A 19,624-nucleotide genomic window follows, 5' to 3' on the forward strand; every position below is an offset into this window, starting at 1 on the left:
TGAGCTTTAAGCCAACTTTTTTACTCTCCTCTTTCACTTTCATCAAGAGGCTCTTTAGTTCCTCTTCACTTTCTGCCATAAGGGTGGTGTCATCTGCATATCTGAGGTTATTGATATTTCTCCCGGCAATCTTGATTCCAGTTTGTGCTTCTTCCAGCCCAGCATTTCTCATGATGTACTCTGCATAAAAGTTAAATAAGCAGGGTGACAATATACAGCCTTGACGTTCTCCTTTTCCTATTTGGAACCAGTCTGTTGTTCCATGTCCAGTTCTAACTGTTGCTTCCTGACCTGCATATAGGTTTCTCAAGAGGCAGGTCAGGTGGTCTGGTATTCCCATCTCTTTCAGAATTTCCCACAGTTTATTGTGATCCAGTCAAAGGCTTTGGCATAGTCAATAAAGCAGAAATAGATGTTTTTCTGGAACTCTCTTGCTTTTTCGATGATCCAGTGGATTTTGGCAATTTGATCTCTGGTTCCTCTGCCTTTTTTAAAGCCAGCTTGAACATCTGGAAGTTCACGGTTCATGTATTGCTGAAGCCTGGCTTGGAGAATTTTGACCATTATTCTACTAGTGTGTGAGATGAGTGCAATTGTGTGGTAGTTTGAGCATTCTTTGGCATTGCCTTTCTTTGGGATTGGAATGAAAACTGACCTTTTCCAGGCCTGTGGCCATTGCTGAGTTTTCCAAATTTGCTGACATTGAGTTCAGCACTTTCACAGCATCATCTTTTAGGATTTGAAACAGCTCAACTGGAATTCCATCACTTCCACTAGCTTTGTTCATAGTGATGCTTCCTAAGGCCCCCCCTGACTTCACAGGATGTCCGGCTCTAGGTGAGTGTGAGTGATCACATCTTCATGATTATCTGGGTCGTGAAGATCTTTTTTGTACAGTTCTTCTGTGTATTCTTGCCGCCTCTTCTTACTATCTTCTGCTTCTGTTTATTTATATATATTCATAAGGATTTATATAGGGTGGCTTAAATCATCTGACCTTGATACATAGCTATAAAACTTTATTGACTTAAGGAGGGCTTTTGGAATTTATACATAGCAATTTTGGGAACTCTCTCACTCGGGTGATGCATTTTGTGTTTTTAATCAATCCATCGTTTCTATAGCCCCATACTGAGGACAGGCTATTATGCAGTTTTCAGGGTGCCATTTTGGGAAGGCAGTCTTCTGTACTTCTCTGCCTGGCTTCTTTAAAACAAACTACTTTTAACCAGTGTTCAGTGGTGGCTTGGAAAAAGTGTGTGTGTGTGTGTGTGTGTGTACATTCAGCTGCTCAGGTGAATAGAAAACAACTTCACCTTCATCAGCTTGCTCTTCACAAAATTTGTTAGACATCCATGGGCATGGAGTATTTAGCAGTTGTCATATTATAGTCAAGGAAACGTGACATCCAAAAAAAAAAGGGAAACTTGAAATCTTCTATACTCTGTAGGAGTTAAAAATCTGTAATAAACAGTAGCAACATAGTCAAGGATAAGTGAAGCCAAACTCACCATTTCTGGCTGGGGATCCTGACATTCAGGTCGGATGATAGCCATGCCCATGAAGATGTCCACACGAGAATGGGCCTCCCTGTCTGTTGTCCTAGACGTGCAATATTGGCCTTCAAGTTTCCGGTCACAGACTTGTAGAACTGGAAAGAGACACGTAGAGCCTTTGCAGTGTTTCTTATTCTTTTTTGGATCACTGGCCCTTTTGAGAAACTTCTGAAATGTCTGTATCCTCCCAGCACAGTGAGTGAGTGCATCCACATGCAAAATTTGCATATATATTTATGGAGTTCCTGGATCATTTAAACCTGTACCCAAAGTCCTCATTCAAATCAGCTTCTCAATTTATAGAGGGATACAGTGGAACCTAGGCTTCCCTGGTGGCTTAGATGGTAAAAAATCCACCTGCAATGTGGGAGACGTGGGTTTGATCCCTGGGTTGGGAAGATCCTCTGGAGCAGGGAATGGCAACCCACTCCAATTTTCTTGCCTAGAGAATCCCCATGGACAGCAGAGCCTGGCGGGCTGCAGTCCATGGGATCACAAAGAGTCGGACACGACTGAGCAACTAAGCACACAGAAATTGGAACATAGAGAAATTGAGCGCTAACTCTGAATCTAGTGCTTTTACACACATGAGCAAGCTCCCAGCTGTGATTAATATCCCTGAAACACAGTGTAACCAGCGTCACATGCGTGGTCAGCATCCCGTGGAGTACTCTGTCTCTACCAAAGAAAACATATTGTAGCAAGAGACCCTAATCAATGAGAAGGATTAAAAGACTGAAAAATAGAATCAGTGACAATTCCTTCAACTGTTGGTAAAAATTAAAGTCCCGTGACTCGGGGATCCTTGCGATCTAGAAATAGTAGAAAGGGGAAGAGGATGTGTTTTGTATGCATATCAGGTGTGTGGCGGACCTCACCCTCTGGTGGTTTGGGGGCTGTATGTTCTGCCCAGCTTGTCTCTCCAGCCTCATCACACAGCCCTCTCCCTTTCGCTCTCTGCTTCAGCTTTGGCAGCCCCTGCCCCCTCCCCAAGCTCAAGATCTCCCTTCATACTTTGTCCTTTCTCTTCATGTAGTGCCTGGAGTGTCTGTATCTATTGCAGACCAGGTATCTAGGATATAGTGGTACAGCCCAGGCTGCCCAGTGACGGCAAACATTGCAAAATGTGCATTTGTGGTAACACTCTTTAGTGTTTTTAGTAGAATCAGAGGGATCTGACTTTCCTGTTTCCTTTTACACTTGTTCTGAATGATTATCATATGGTACAGTTGATATTTTTCTCCTCCTCTTCCTTGGCAGCATCTCTTCGGCAGTCCACAACCATCCTCTGTCCAGCTCTGGGTCTCCTTTGGCCGGAAGCCCATGCGAGCAGCCCAGTTTGTCACAAGACATCCTATTAATGTGAGTGGGGTCTGCGGTGGAGGGTGGGGGAGTGCTGGTGTCCTCAGGCAGAGGTCAGGGGGAGGGTGATGGGGGGAGGATATTTGATGGAGGCTCCCTGGAGTCACTTTCTAGATTAGTCTCTATGCTTTTGGGCATCTTGGTCTGTTTTTTCCCTCTTCACTTTTTGAAGTGGAGCTGAATGGGAGCCTTAATTTGCTTGAAGTGGAGAAGGATTGGCAGAGAGGTTTGGAGCCAGAGTCAATGGGCTCAGTGTGCCCGTGCTGAAGGAATGGGAGGGTAGGGACAGCAGCAGTTATTCATTAAGTACCTGCTGTGTTGCTCACAGATGGCGAGGTTCCATAAGGGGACAGAATTGGAGTCTCACCCTTTTAGAAACAGATGGGTTGGAGAGTCTGAGAACAGAGCAGAGAAAGAAACCATGTACAGTCAAAGGCTTGACTGTGCAGCCTGTGTTAAGACATAGAGAACCATAGGAAAGGTCAGTGTGAGCTGGGTCATCGGAGAAGTGACCATGGGGAGGAGGTGGCATTTGAAGGCCTTGATGCCAGGGCCTGGTGTGATGGAGGATTAGTAGCTCAGAGGAGTATGTGGTGGAGAACATGTTTGTCAGTTCTTTGCTTTCTCTGGGCTCTGCCTTCCTGTGGTCATCTTAGAGGAAATGAGAGGGAAGGAAATGCACATTAATTTGCATTATGCTTTGTAGTAACGATAGGGAGACATCATTACGTTAAAAGTGATTTCTAGGTCATTTTTGGAGTTCAAGGCCCGTTCTTATTTTGTGCCCCATCTGCCGATAAGGGGTCTGCTTTAGCCAAAGAACAGCCTCAGGGTCTCTAAAGAGAGTCAGCCAAGCTTCTTTCCCAAGACCAGGAGGCTCTCGTGGGCTCCAAGACTGCCCTCTTCCCTGGGACACTGAGAAGCCCTTGCTTGCGTGTGCAAAGGGACCTTCCACAGGGCATATGTGTTTTTTTTGACTTGTGTCTTTTTAATTTTTTGATGCCAAAGGAATATTACATCGCGGACGCCTCCGAGGACCAGGTGTTTGTGTGTGTCAGTCACAGTAACAACCGCACCAACCTGTATATCTCGGAGGCAGAGGGGCTGAAGTTCTCACTGTCCTTGGAGAACGTGCTCTATTACAGCCCAGCGGGGGCAGGCAGTGACACCTTGGTGAGGTAAGGAGACCGGTGGGCGGGGCTGCTTCCTGCTTTCTTACCCGGCACGACCTCTCATTGGGTGGTTTTCAACATCCCCTGAACATCTGGACTCCCCTGGGGGTGGTTTCAGAAGCCCCAGTGATTACTAGTCCACCTTCCCAGACATTACTTTTTTTATCTGGTTTGAGGTATGCCAGGCACTTGAGGATCTTTTTTAATTTTTAAAACAACTTTAACTAATTCGGTTTTGTCTGCACTGGGTCTTCGTTGCCGCCGGTGGGCTTTCTCCAGTTGTGGAGAGTGGGGGCTCCTCTCTAGTTGCAGTGCACGGACTACTTGCTGCAGTGGCTTTCTCTTGTTTTGAAGCACCGGCTCTAGAGCATGGGCTCAGTAGTTGTGGCTAGAAGGGCTCTAGAGCACACGCTCAGTAGTTGTGGTGAACGGGCTTAATTGCCCCGAGGCACGTGGGATCGTCCCAGACCAGGGATCGAACCTGTGTCCCCTGCATTAACCACTGGACCACCAGGGAGGTGCCCACATGTTTATGTGGTGCAGAGGCTGAGCACCGCTGCACTGGGCGACACTTAGGATCACTGCCACCGTGTCAGCCACTCCTTTGGGGTTCCTTCATTCAGTTACCTGGTTTTGTGGTCTCAGACCCAGTAGGAAAGAGCACTGGCAAAACGTCACCACCACCTCTGGGCCAGCTGGCGTGTGTGTCTACAAGGCCCTTCCTCCACGTGACTCTGGTTAATTAACATCATTATCCTCCCCACCACCATCCCCCAGTAATTGCAAGGTATTGTTCTGTGGTATCTGTGGAAAAGTCCTTTATCAGTACGTCACATGCCTGGAGTGGTCCTGCTGTAACTGTGTTCTCGGGGCCATGGAGGAGTCCAGGACTCGGAAGGGGTGGATGCCATGCCATGTGGGTGGCACTGTGATCCATCAGTGGTGCGAGGTCACTTACTCTCGTTTGTCTGTGACAGACCATTCTTGTGTGCGTGTCATTGTGACTAAGACTGCTCTCTGCTCTTGGGAAGAGCCAGCTGGCAGAACTGGCTGGTCTGCAGTGAGGTATAGCTCCAGCGCCGTGAACCTCAGGTCAGAGGGCACGTTCTTGCTGCCCGCTCTCCCTCTTCAAGTTGCCGGTTCATTCAGCAAGGATGCTGCTGTTCACTGCCTGGTGGCTTTGCGTGTACAGCCGTGCTGTATTGTGTATCCAGCAAGGAAAACTTGGAACAAGCTCCCTGATCCATGGAGCTCTTGTTCTAATTGTGGGAAGACAAAATAGAGACAAATACGTACTCTGCTGATAATGCTGAGTGTGGAGAAGAAACATAAAGTGAGATAAGAGGACAGAGGGTTACCAGGGCATATGCTTTATATGAGCCGGTCAGCAGGTGCCTGAGTTACACAGGAGTGGGAGCTGGGCACATAACCTGGGGAGGAGCTTTGCAGGTGGAGGAACAGTAGGTACAGGGGCTCTGGGGTGGGACTTGAGTGGTTTAAGAGCAGTGTGGAGGCCAGGGTGGATCAACCAGCTGATGGACGGGAGAGAGCATCCCTAAGACACAGGAACCAAGAAAGCAGGGTTTAGATTGTATAGCACCCTCAAGGGCATAGCAAGATCTTTTTTCTTCTCTTAAGCATGATGGAGGGTTTTGACCAGAAGCTGAATATCACTTGATTTAACCTGTTACATTTTTTGGACACCATTTTAAAAAATGTGAATTGCATTATGTAAAGAAAAGTGCATAAAACATACATGGGCAGTGTTATAGATTATTTTCAGTCGATACTCATGTGACTTATATTTTAAAGAAGCCATGCTAGATGCTGTGTGGAAATTAGACAGCAGACTTGCAAACTGGGGGGTCCAGCTGTGAGATCACTGCCGAAATCCGGGCCAGTGGTTGAGGTTGGCGGGACCTGGAGTGGTAGCAGTGGAGATGATGGAAATGGTCAGAGGCTTCCTGATGGCTCAGACGGTAAAAGACCCGCCTGTAATGCAGGAGTTGTGGGTTCAATCCCTGGGTTGGAAAGATTCCCCTGGAGGAGGGAATGGCTACCCACTCTAGTATTCTTGCCTGGAGATTTCCGTGGGCAGAGGAGCCTGGAGGGCTACAGTCCATATGGTCGCATAGGAGCGACTGTCACTTTCGCTTTGACCCATTTGCTGATGCATTTGGCTGATGGATTGGACATGGGGTTTGAGAGAAGGAGGGGAAGTCAGGGACCCACCACTGCTTGGCTGGAGCAGCTGGCACAGTGATGGTTTCAGACTGTCCGGGAGGGCTGGGCGAGTTCCCATCTGAGGATGCCTATTAGATACCAAGTCAAGAACTTTCTATGTGCTCTGGTACACTTTTCCACACCCTATTTCTTCTCCTTTGGAGGTGCTGTCATCTTTTACTTCTTAACTTTGTTTCCCAGCATAGACTCAGAGGTTATTTATTATTCAGTGTCTTGTAATGTGTTATAAACCACCCCTGCCATGACTCATCCTCAGGTTGTTCTGGTTTGGTCAGTCACTCCTCCTCAGGCTGGCTCCCAGTGGCTTTGTTTTATTTTTAATGATTTATTGAAGTGAAATTCTCATAACGTAAACTTATCCGTTTTAAAGTAAACAACTCAGTGGCATATAGCACATTTACAGTGTTGTGCAACCACCAGCCTTACCTAATTCCCAAACATTTACATTTTTCCCAAAGAAAATCACTTAACTGTTCAGTAATTTCTCTCCCCTAAGCCCCTGGTAGTCACCAGGCTACTTTATGTCTCTATGAATTTGCCTTTTCTGGCTATTTCATATAAATAGAATCATACCGTAACACCTGACCTTTGTGTCTAGTTCACTTTGGGTAAAGTTTTCAGATTTTATCCATATGTAACAGGTGTCAGTTGGAGAAGGCAATGGCAACCCACTCCAGTACTCTTGCCTGGAAAATCCCATGAATGGAGGAGCCTGGTAGGCTGCAGTCCATGGGGTCGCTGGGAGTCGGACACGACTGGCAGACTTCACTTTCACTTTTTACTTTCATGCATTGGAGGAGGAAATGGCAACCCACTCCAGTGTTCTTGCCTGGAGAATCCCAGGGACGGTGGGGCCTGGTGGGCTTCCGTCTATGGGGTCGCACAGAGTCAGATATGACTGAAGCGACTTAGCAGCAGCAGCAGCAGCAACAGGTGTCAGTACGTCATTCCTTTGTAGCAGTGAGCCAATAGTCGCCTTCAGTTCAGTTCAGTCACTCAGTCGTGTCTGACTTTGCAACCCCATGGACTGCAGCATGCCAGGCTTCCCTGTCCATCACCAACTCCCAGAATTACTCAAACTCATGTCCATTGAGTCGGTGATGCCATCTAACCATCTCATCCTCTGTCGTCCCCTTCTCCTCTTGCCTTCAATCTTTCCCAGCATTGGGATCTTTTCCAGTGAGTCAGTTCTTCACATCAGGTGGCCAAAGTATTGGCTCTTCAGTTTCAGCATCAGTCCTTCCAATGAACATCCAGGACTGATCTCCTTTAGGATGGACTGGTTGGATCTCCTTGCAGTCCAAGGGACTCTCAAGAGTCTTCTTCAACGCCACAGTTCAAAAGCATCAGTTCTTCAATGCTCAGCTTTCTTTATAGTCCAACTCTCAACATCCATATATGACTACTGTAAAACCTATAGCTTTGATTAGACAGACCTTTGTTGGCAAAGTAATGTCTCTGCTTTTTAATATGCTATCTAGGTTGGTCATAACTTTTCTTCCAAGGAGCAAGCATCTGTTAATTTCATGGCTGCAGTCACCATCTGCAGTGATTTTGGAGCCCCCCAAAATAAAGTCTGTCACTGTTTCTATTGTTTCCCCATCTATTTGCCATGAAGTTACGGGACCAGATGCCATGATCTTAGTTTTCTGAATGTTGAGTTTTAAGACAACTTTTTCACTCTCTTCTTTCACTTTCATCAAGAGGCTCTTTAGTTCCTCTTCACTTTTTGCCATTAGGGTCGTGTCATCTGCATTTCTGAGGTTATTGATATTTGTCCTGGCAATCTTGATTCTAGCTTGTGCTTCCTCCAGCTCAACATTTCTCATGATGTACTCTGCATCTAAGTTAAGCAGGGTGGCAATATACAGCCTTGATGTACTCCTTTTCCTATTTGGAACCAGTCTGTTGTTCCATGTCCAGTTCTAACTGTTGCTTCCTGACCTGCATACAGATTTCTCAAGAGGCAGGTCAGGTGGTCTGGTATTCCCATCTCTTTCAGAATTTTCCACAGTTTCTTGTGATCCACACAGTCAAAGGCTTTGGCATAGTCAATAAAGCAGAAATAGATGTTTTTCTGGAACTCTCTTGCTCTTTCAGTGATCCAATGGATGTTGGCAATTTGATCTCTGGTTCCTCTGTGTTTTCTAAATCCAGCTTGAACATCTGGATAGTCGCCTGACTTGTAATTAAAATCATGAACCACTCTCTCTCTGGCCTCTTGCTGATTCTTTTTCACCTTTAAGAGACTCTGGCTATGGGGCCAATAGGTCACAGCTTGGTCAAAGTTCCCTCAACTTCTGCATTTGTCAGCTCTTCAGGATGGAGATGGGAAGGGGAGCCCAGAGCTGCAGAGTGTGGCTCTCTGCGGGGTGGGAATGTCCATAATGCCAGCACGCAAATGGCCCTTTATGAAGTTACGGCATTTCCCGCCCCGCCCCGCCTAAGCATGTAGTCCAGTTATGAAATTGAAAATAGATTTACATCAAGATTCATAGGCTTATTTCCTCTTTGACTTTCTCATTTCTTTCTTCAGATTTTTATCTTGAGACTGGAGATGTGCTCACTTAAATGACCTTTGTCATCTGCATCTCCATCTCAACGTGATGACACGGGAGAAGTGTGAGTGAGCAGTTTATGTGGGCAGGCTGGCTTAACTTAGAAAGGAAAACCAAATAAAACAAGCTATTCTTTGTGCCTAGTGGGGAAGTGGGTGCCAAGGACCTGGGTCCCATTACTTAGAGACCTGGAGGAGGAATTTTTCCCAGGGGTGGCCCTGACCTCAGTGAGAGGTGCCGAGGGGAGGCACTGTCTAGATGGAGGGACAGACGTGGAGTGGATGGAAGTGGCTTGCCTGCAGGGCATTTTGAGGAGGACTGCTGGGTTCTGGGCTGAAGGTGGCTGGGAGGGACCTGGTGAGCTGCCTGGCGAGAGGGAAAAGCAAGTGGTGAGAGCCAGTGAGAGAAAATGGAAGAATACGGACTCTTACGGAGAGATGCTTGGGTGAGTCAGGTGGTTGCAGGGTGCAAGGTGTTAGAAGGAGAGATGACAGGATGGACCGGGGCCCGGAGGAGCGTGGAGGTACGGGGGACAGGCTTCTGCTTGGATTGAAAAGATAAAATGCCAGGAGAAAGACTGAGGAAAGAAACAGGGCTCCTCGAGAGGAGAAAAACTCAGACCTCCCAGATAAATTGGAAGAAGCCTGTGGTGGCCCTCACAATAGTAGGATCACAAGCAGGAGAGTCGTGTGAATAGAGGGCAAGGTGGGTAACAGACCTGGGCTTTTTCCTACGGAAGCAACTGAAAACCAACTAAACCGGAACTGAGGAAACCACGTGTCAGAACATTTGGTCTCAGCGCCAGTGTCTTCTGGGGGACCTTGCTCTGTCTCAGGCGGGGTGGCTCTGCCACTTCTGTGGGCATCTTTCTGTCTGAACTGGCGAAACAGTCTTCCTGCTTCAGATTTATATGACAGATGACAGGAAAGTGCATTTCTGTTTGTTTGTTTTTAATTAATAAAGCCCGGTGGCTCAGAACTCTCCCAAATAAAGGACATGCTTCCAGTTTTAAAAGCCACGTGTGAACTGTGGCTACCCTTTCTTGGGGATGAGTCCTTAGAACGTGTACCATATTAGTGCAAAACTACTGCTCAGGGAAGTTGCAGGATCTGGAACTTCCTTAACTAACATAGCAGTTAAGGCCAGTGAGGTCTTTGTCTCTTGTTTCCCTGTTAATAAGCATAACCTCAAGGTTTCCAGAGCCATCCTTGTTGGATGTACTGTGTCTTTGGGAAGGCTTCTGCTCTGTTCCCTGACAAATCCTATGGACTTCTGTCTGATCAGGGTGTTGGCTAATTAGTTGTAAGTATCTGGACAATGTAACCCCTTAGCTATATTTCTGTGCTGCTGCTAGTGCTGCTAAGTCACATCAGTCGTGTTCAACTCTGTGCGACCCCATGAACTGCAGCCTACCAGGCTCCTGCACCCATGGGATTCTCCAGGCAAGAGTACTGGAGTGGGTTGCCATTGCCTTATAGACTGGGTTAAATTGTAAGCCCCAGCACTACACTGTAATTTTTTTTTTTAATTGAAGTCTAGTTGATTTACAGTGTTGTGTTAAATTTTTCTGTGTGACAGAGTGATTCGTTTGTATACACACATGTACACAAACACACACACACGTATTCTTTTCCATTATAGTTTCTCGCAGTATATTGAATATAGTTCCCTGTGCTATACAGTAAGACCTTTGTTGTTTATCCGGCCTATAATAAAATAGTTTGCATCTGCCAACCCCGAACTCTCAGTCCTTCCCTATCCCATCCCTGTCCGCAGCCACAGGTCTGTTTTCCATGTCTGCGAGTGTGTTTTTATTTCCTAGATAGGTTTGTTTGTGTCATATTTAAGATTCCACATGCAAGTGGTATTTGTCATTCTCTTTCTAACTTACTTCTCTTATGGTCATCTCTGGGTCCATCCATGTGGCTGCAGATGACATGATTTCATTCCTTTTTCATGGCTGAGTAGCATTCCATTGTGTATATGCACCACATCTTCTCTATCCATCCATCTGTGGATGCACATTCAGGTTGCTTCCATGTCTTGGCTGTTGTGAACAGGCCAGTACTGTACTTAGAATCTGGTAAGTTTGGTTTATTGTTTCCTGTTTATCCAGGCTCACTGGAGGATTTTGGGTCAATATCCTAGTGAGAAATAAATGTAACTCTCACATCAACTTTTCTGTGTTGTATTTATCATTCTGAACCCCATGTGAGGAGTGATTGATCAGATGAGCATCTTGGCCTTCAAAGTTAAAAAAAAAAAAGGCAGTTTATTCAGCCACAGGAAGGAAGGAATACAGTACCGATACAACATGGATGAACCTTGAAAACTTTATAGTAAGGGAAGGTAACCAGATACAAAAGGTAGTATATTATATAATTACATTTATATGAAATATCCAGAATAGGCAAGCCCAAGCTATGGTTTTTCCAGTAGTTGTGTACGGATGTGAGAGTTGGACCATAAAGAAGGCTGAGTGGTAAAGAATTCATGCTTTTGAGCTGTGGTGTTGGAGAAGACTCTTGAGAGTCCCTTGGACTGCAGGAAGATCAAACCAGTCTATCCTAAAGGAAATCAGTCCTGAATATTCTTTGGAAGGACTGATGCTGAAGCTCCAGTACTTTGGCCATGATGCAAAGAGCTGACTCATTGGAAAAGACCCTGATGCTGGGAAAGATTGAAGGTGGGAGGAGAAGGGGACGACAGAGGATGAGACGGCTGGATGGCATCACTAACTCAATGGACATGAGTCTGAGCAAACTCGGGAGATAGTGAAGGACAGGGAAGCCTAGCGTGCTGCAGTCCACGGGGTCACAAAGAGTTGGACTCGACTTAGCGACTGAATAGCAGCAACAAATAGAGACAGAAAGCTAATCAGTGGTTGCCAGTATCTGGAATGGGAACGAAAAGTGGGGTGTGCCTACCGGGGGTACAGGGTTTCCCTTTGGGATGATAGAAATGTTCTGGGACTACATAGTGATGATGGTTGCCTAACATTAGGAAGATACTTAATGCCAGTGAATCTTCTTTAAAATGGTTAAATTTTGTGTGGACTTCTTGGTGGTCCAGGGGTTGAGGCTTTGCCTTCTAGTGCAGGGAAGGTGCAGTTTTCAATCTCTGGTTAGGGAGCTGAGATCCCACATGGCTTGAGGCCAAAAAGCCAAAACATAAAGCAGAAGTAATGTTGTAACAGAGTCAATTAAGACTTTAAAAATTGTCCACATAAAAAAAAATCTTAAAAAATGGTTAGATTTTGTTATTTAAAATAAAAATATCCCTAGCAAATAACACTGTTTATTTTCTCTTATTGTAGGTATTTTGCCAATGAACCATTTGCTGACTTCCACCGAGTGGAGGGGTTACAAGGGGTCTACATTGCTACTCTCATCAGTGGCTCCATGAATGAGGAGAACATGAGATCCGTTATCACCTTTGACAAAGGCGGGACCTGGGAGTTCCTTCAGGCCCCAGCCTTCACCGAATATGGAGAGAAAATCAATTGTGAGGTATAGATGCTACGCTCTTGTTTGGATTGTTTTAAAAAACACTTATAACTGTAGTTCTACTCTTACTGTTCTGAAACTCTGCACCGAGTTATCTTGGGGTGCTGTAATGAACTCGCAGGGGCACCATGGGGTATTTTAAATTTTTGAAGGGTACTTGACATCTGTTGGTCACCATGTGGATTTACTCTCTTGGGTTAGTTCATAGTTTCAGCATTAGCTCATGCTATATGTCTTTGGATGACATATCTTTGTGAAGCTGGACTCTTGCTTGGCAGTTTACATGGTACAAAGCAAGTAAGAAAATCTATCTGGTTTAGGAAATGGTAGTAGTGGTATCTGCTTAGATTCTGAAGTTTGAGAAGCTGTGCAGTGCCTAACAGGTGTTTACATCCTATTATTAAGTAATTGTGGTTATGTAAGGATGAAATACACGACTGAGTGACTTCACTTTCACTCTTCACTTTCATGCATTGGAGAAGGAAATGGCAACCCACTCCAGTGTTCTTGCCTTGAGAATCCCAGGGACGGGGGAGCCTGGTAGGCTGCTGTCTATGGGGTCGCACAGGGTCAGACACGACTGAAGCTACTTAGCAGCAGCAGCAAGGATGAAATAAAAGTTTTATGTTTTTTTTCAGCTTAAATATAAACACATACAGTATTATTTCAAACTGCTGCTGCTAAATTATTAGGACATGTACTTATTGGGTTGTATGGATTTAACTGTGGTGAAAAACAAATATTAGTATTTCTTCTGATCTGAGGCTGTTATAAAAATAATTTACTGAGACACTGGTTGTGTTTGGAACCTATGCCATACGTTATTATTTCTGAGGAATGTCTTATAAAATTCTTTCCTGAATATAATTTAGGATTCTACCATTTTCCTTACCTGTGGGTTCATCTAAAAAGCTCACAATCCTGAAATGTGTTATTTGGCCTCATTCAGGGTTCCCATTCACCTAAGCAGCTGCTTCCTTTTTCCTGGAAAGAAGTCAGTGACCGTGATCCCTGGCTTTATATGATGCCCTACTCTTGTATTTTCTTTTTCTTTTAGAAAAATTTATTTTTTTGTCTGTGCTAAGTCTCAGTTGTGACATGTGGGATCTAGTTCCCTGACCAGGAATCAAATGCGTGCCCCCTGCATTGGAAGTGCAGAGTGTTAAAAACCTGACCACCGGGAAAGGTCCCCCCTCGTTATTCTAAGACAGATACTCGTTAGAGAAATCCTTTTGTTATAAAAGTAAGTATATCTATCAAATCATGTCAGTTTTGACCTGGAAAAAAAGCACAACTAGAGATACCCTATCTAGAATACTGCTGCTTCTGCTGCTGCTGCTGCTAAGTCGCTTCAGTCGTGTCCAACTCTGTGCGACCCCATAGACGGCAGCCCACCAGGCTACCCCGTCCCTGGGATTCTCCAGGCAAGAACACTGGAGTGGGTTGCCATTTCCTTAGACAAGGCTAAGTAACATTTGACAGTCAGTTTCTAGCTGGAGAATTGGGCGTGACCTGCTGCTAAGTCGCTTCAGTCGTGTCCGACTCTGTGCGACCCCCTAGACGGCAGCCCACCAGGCTTCCCCGTCCCTGGGCATGACCTGATCCTATAGCAAAAGACCTTGTTTGCAGAGCTATTGAAATTTGAACATAAGTACTGGAGGCCAGTTGGAAGAACTTCAAGTCTCGCAGAGGACACCTGAAGACTTTCTGTACAAATGCAGACTACTTAAAAACATTTCATGTGGATCTTTTGGTGTTTATATCTCATATGTTGTACATCTGGAAGTGTATCAGTAAGACTTTCTGACTTTTGAGTCTTGATTTTCCTTCTGACTGACTTGCTTAAATCATATTTGAAATGCATCTCCAGTGACTTAGAAAATAAGTACCATGAAATCATTTCATTTCTCTGAGTGATGTGAGAGAAATGCTGGGTAACACTGAGAGAGGGATAGCTTTCACATCTACTTAAGTTGGCACTGACTTCTTTCTTTCAAAAGTTTCATTGAATTATAGTTGATTTACAATGTTGTGTTAGTTTCAGGCGTACAGCAAAGTGATTCAGTCATACATACATACATAGATATATACCTGTATATACTCTTTTAGATTCTTTTCCCTTTTTGGCACTGAGTATAATTCTCCGTGCTATACAATAGTTCCTTGTAGGTTGATGATGGACAGGGAGGCCTGGTGTGCTGCAGTCCACGGGGTCGCAAAGAGTTGGACACGACTGAGCGACTGAACTGAACTGAGATTACCTGTTTATATATAGCTCTGATTTCTAACTGCTGTTCTCTGAGAGTCTCAGAAGGGTTTTTTTCCCTTAGTATCTTTCTCTTGTCTCCCATAAGTGGCGTTTACATGGTTCAGATGATCATATCCATCTGGGGCGAGGGTGGGGGCAGCCTGGCTGTGGCTCTGGTCTCCTTTGGGCCAAGTCCCCTTGCTTTGTGTCAACTGCAGCATGGGCACAGGAAGCCTCGGCCTTTAGAGGGAGACTGGGGGGCATATCACGTGATGACAGCAGCTGAACTTGTGTTGCAGCTCTCCCAGGGCTGCTCCCTCCACCTGGCCCAGCGGCTCAGCCAGCTGCTGAGCCTCCAGCTTCGGCGGATGCCCATCCTATCCAAGGAGTCAGCGCCCGGGCTCATCATCGCCACCGGTGAGTTGGCTTTGCCTGTCGTCATTGATGGGTTTAGCTGCTGGCTTACGTGCAGCTGCATACACAGGGACCCCTGCCACCTAGGGCAGCCCTGTCTGTTCGTGGTCCTGAGATGTCCTGGTTGCTAGAGGACTCAGCAGTTCTGGTTGGGCCAGGTGATAAACTGATGTATTCTTGACCTTAGGAATAATTGCTCTTCTTGCATTTTAGGTTCGGTGGGGAAGAACCTGGCGAGCAAGACGAACGTATATATCTCCAGCAGTGCTGGAGCCCGGTGGCGAGAGGTCAGCTCCCTCATCCCACACCCCTGTTCTTGTTAGTGTGAGGACATGGGCCCTGTCTTAATGTGTCAGGGACACACATGACCTATGGTGGGGGGCCCACAAAGCCAAGTGTGGTTATGAAATTCAGAGAGATACCAGGAGCCACACATAGGGTCAGCTGCACAGATTTGTTATCACACTCCATAATGTGGGCTTGTGATTTTGCTAAAAATGTTACTTTGAATCAAAAACAGACTTAAAAAAACAACTGTGAATTTGTTAAACATTCCAAGATGACAAGTTCCATGAGGATAAAGTGGTGTCTGTTTTGTCACTTTACTCCTGGGACTAGCAGCATCCATTATGGACACCGGGTGCTCAGGAAGGGTCTGCTGAATCCATCAGCAAATTGTAATGTGGTGGTGTCCTGTCTGAACCTAGTTACTTACTTTTCTTTGCGTGCTATTGAAGGTTTGAGTCAAGCCCGTCCCCCCATCACTGGGTCCTTCGTCTCATCCTGTGCTATGGCACGTTCTGTGCTGTGGAGGGAAGCTGTGTCTGCCTAACGTTCGTATGACTAAACTTGGATCCTCAGCAATCAATTATACCGGTTCTGAAGGGCTAGTACTCTAGTCCCAAAATGCTAAGTCAGCCTTGGACATTAGAGAATTTCCAAACTTGTAAAACAAAGAAGTGTTTTTTCCCTCATCAGGGATACAGGCATCTGGTCTTGTTCTGTAGGTGCCGCTGTCAGTGACGCTCTGCTGTGCGTGCGGGGAGCTGCTGGGGTAGAACCCTCCAGATCTCCTGCCAGCCGGGCATGACCTCAGGAAGGCTGAGGGGTTGTCAGCAGAGCCAGCAGGCAGCTCCCATCCTCATGGTGCCCTTCCTGGGAATGCGACTTGTGCACTTTCATAGAGAAATGCTCCTTACGTGAAGCAGTAGTCATACCCAACATTTATTTGGGTCTTTGCAGTTTACAGAGGCCTGTCACGTACCTTATCTCATTTGGGGTAGGGCTCACCATTCCTCCAGCTGAGAGATGTAGGACCCAGACATCATGTGTGTGTGTGTGTGTGTGTGAGAGAGAGAGAGTGAGAGAAAGAGAGACAGAGATAGAGCTCAACAGCATGGTAGAGAACATAATTTTGTATTTGGATGAAGGAGACTGTTAAGTCCAGAGTAGTAAAAAACCGTGTGAACAATTTGGAATTTGGGGGGCATCCTTGTCCCGCCCCCATGGGAACGATTAAGCAGTGGTTTTCCTCTTCCCTGGAGCCGGACATTCCTTTTGAAATTGGGTGTTCTTTCCTCTGCAGATAGGCTTGTGGTTGGTTTGTACCTTCTGATGTTGGTGTAATCTGGAATTTGAACATCTGCAAGCGATTTCCTTCTGGGGAGAAAGCGGTGTCTTGTTCCTCCTGCAGGGAAGTGGGGTCATCTGGCTGATGTGGGCACAGCTGTCAGTGCCTCCCGCCGGGCACACTCCCCGCCTGCCAAGAGGTGGCCATCCCACAGGAGACCATAGTTTTGGAACTAGCAGAAAACTAACGAGGGGATGAAAAAATTGAGAGGGTCTGTGTGACGGGGCATCTGAGTCCCCATGGGCAGCCTTCTCTTAAGAGGGACAGTCTCTACTGTGTGAAGGGGATCGATGGTGGCCTGTGAAGAAGAAATGGGATGCAGTTGACAGATGCTGCCTAGAAAACTGATGACTAGAATTCTTGTTTCCCTTCTGTTCATACTACTAATTAAGTGGGCAAATCCTCAGATTCATAGAGGTCCTTAAAAAACAACAACAATAACTTTATTGAGGCATATAAAGGTACAATAAACTGCACATATTTGAAGTATATAATCTAACCAGAATTGATCACCCTCACTCCGTCGTCACCAACACACCACAATTAAGACCCCTTCATCGCCCCACCAAAGTATCTTGTCTCTTTTGTGATTCATCCCTCTCTCTACCCTCATCCCTCCAGATTATTAACATTTTCTGGAATTCTGTATAAATGGACTCATACACTGTGCGGTCTTTTGGCCTGGCTGCTAGCTCTCATTGTGAGGATTTTGAGCTTCTTTCATGTTGTTTCATTCATCAGCGGTTCTTTCCTTTTTCATTGTTGATTAGTATCCCATTGTGGGGATATTCCACAATTTCTTTATCTATTTGTCAGTTGATGGATGTTCTTGTTTCTACTGATTACAATGTAGTTGTTACAAACATTTAATTACATGTTTTTTAAATTAAATGTATAATTGTATACATATATATTTATGTATATAAATATATACATTTTATATATTTATATATATATAATTTATATATTATATATATTTAATATATATATATATATATTTAATTTCTCATGGGTAGATATTGCAGGAAGGAAAGAGTGGGCAACCTAATTAGTATATGTCTAACTTTTAAAGGAATTACTAAATTGTTTTAAAATGTCAAATTGTATTCCAAAGTGGATGTGCCATTTCACATTTCCACCAGCAGTGTGTGAGTTCTGATTGCTTCAGATGCTTGCCAACACTTGATAAGGTCAGCATTTTAAATTTTACACATTTTAATAAGTGCATTTGATATCTCATTGTAGTTTTAATTGGCATTTCTTTGACTAATGATGTTGAACTTCTTTTCATGTGCTCATTGGCCATTTAAAAATATTTTTTGAAGTGTCTGTTCAGATATTTTACCTGTTTTAAAAAATTAGGTTGTCTTATTGAGCTGTAAGAGGTTTTTCTGAAAAAAACGTATACTGGATTTAAGTCTTTTTATGTGTGTTATAAATATTTTCTCAGCCTGTGGCTTGTTTTTTTAAAATTTTCTTCATGGTGTCTTTTGAAGAGTAGATGTTTTTACTTTTGATGAAGTCTAATTTATCAGTTCTTTTCTTCAGTGTTTTATGCTCTTTGTTGTTCTGAGAGATGTTTGTCCTTTCCACAGTTGCAGAGATTCTCCCTTATTTATTCTTTTGCAGGTTTTATAGTTTTAGGGTTTTGGTTTATGATCTATTTTGAGTTAATTTGTGTATCTGGTATGAGAGAAGGGTTGATACTCATTTTTCCTTATAGACATTCAGTTGGTCCAATATGCCCTGTTGGAAAGACTTTTCTTTCCTCCACTGAATTGCCTTGGTGCCTGTTTGAAAATCAGTTGGCCACATATGTGTGAGTCTAATTTAAGGCTTTCTGTTCTACTCCATTGAGCAATAAAACATTTTAAAACTAAAGTATGTACTGTTTTATTTATAAGTAATGCTATTGTACACTTACTAGACTGTAGTTTAGTGCAAACATGACTTTAATAAGCACTGAGAAACCAAAAAGCTATGTGATTTGCTTCACGGTGGTTTGTGTCTCTGTGGTGGTCTGGAACTGGACCTACAGTATCTCCGAGGTGCCTCTGTGCTTTGAAGACGTACTGTCTTCTGATGTGAGATCTGTACTCATTGGTTATCATTTTCGTGTATGTATCATGTCGTTTTTCTTAAGATACTTTGATATTGTTTTCTTATCTTTGGTTTTCAGCGGTTTTGTTATGATGTTTCTAGGTATAATTTTCTTTGTGCTTAGTGTTTTGGGGGACACTTATATTGAATCTATAAAATTTATCTCTTTCATCAAATTTGGGAAATTTTCGGCTGTTATTTTTTTCAAATATTTTTTCTGCTTCAGTTCCTTTCTCCTGTTCATCTTGGCCTCCAGTTATACCTGTTAGACCTTTTGTCCCACAAGTCTCTGGGGCTTTTCTTTTTTAAGTCTTTTATTCTGCACATTCTTTAGAATAGATCATTTTTACTCCTGTATATTCATGTTCAAATTCACGAATTCCTTTGTCATTTCTATTCTGTCACTGAGCCCATCAGTGACTTTCCTATTTCAAACATTTTATTTTCCTGTTCTAGAATTCTTTCCTTTTTTTTTAAAAAAAAAAAGTAGTTTCCACTTCTCTGGGAAGAATTCTTGTCTTTTGCTCATTTCAGGTTTGTTTTCCTTTACATTCTGAAACACAGTTATAAGTGTTTTATAGCATTTGGTAATTCCAATCTTTGGATTATCTTGAGCTTGGCACCCATTGATTGTCTTTTCCCTGGAGGATTGGAGACATTTTCCTGATCTGTACGTATGTTGAGTGAGTTTTGGATTGTATCCGGGACACGACGTGAAGTCTTCTGGAGGATGTGGCAGTTTTTGTTTTAGCACGCAATGAACCTGTTCAGTGCGGACTGTAAGTTCTGTCTTGCATTCTGTGGAAACCTCGATTCAGGTGCTGAGTCTTCTTT

General features: G+C 44.3%; 1 protein-coding gene across 4 annotated transcripts in view; it reads left to right on the forward strand.

Annotated features, from left to right (window-relative positions):
- SORL1 (sortilin-related receptor, L(DLR class) A repeats containing) overlaps positions 1 to 19,624 on the forward strand; it is a 171,234-nt gene that overhangs the window by 52,049 nt on the left and 99,561 nt on the right. For all 4 annotated transcript variants that reach the window (XM_010830503.1, XM_010830500.1, XM_010830499.1 and 1 more), the window contains 5 exons: positions 2,817 to 2,918; positions 3,927 to 4,096; positions 12,209 to 12,401; positions 14,946 to 15,063; positions 15,274 to 15,347. In XM_010830503.1, coding sequence (XP_010828805.1) covers positions 2,817 to 2,918; positions 3,927 to 4,096; positions 12,209 to 12,401; positions 14,946 to 15,063; positions 15,274 to 15,347 — 657 coding nt within the window. The remainder of the gene's footprint in view (positions 1 to 2,816; positions 2,919 to 3,926; positions 4,097 to 12,208; positions 12,402 to 14,945; positions 15,064 to 15,273; positions 15,348 to 19,624) is intronic.

Source organism: Bison bison, unplaced genomic scaffold, assembly GCF_000754665.1.
Source record: "Bison bison bison isolate TAMUID 2011002044 unplaced genomic scaffold, Bison_UMD1.0 scf7180017864518, whole genome shotgun sequence".
Lineage (NCBI taxonomy): Eukaryota > Metazoa > Chordata > Mammalia > Artiodactyla > Bovidae > Bison > Bison bison.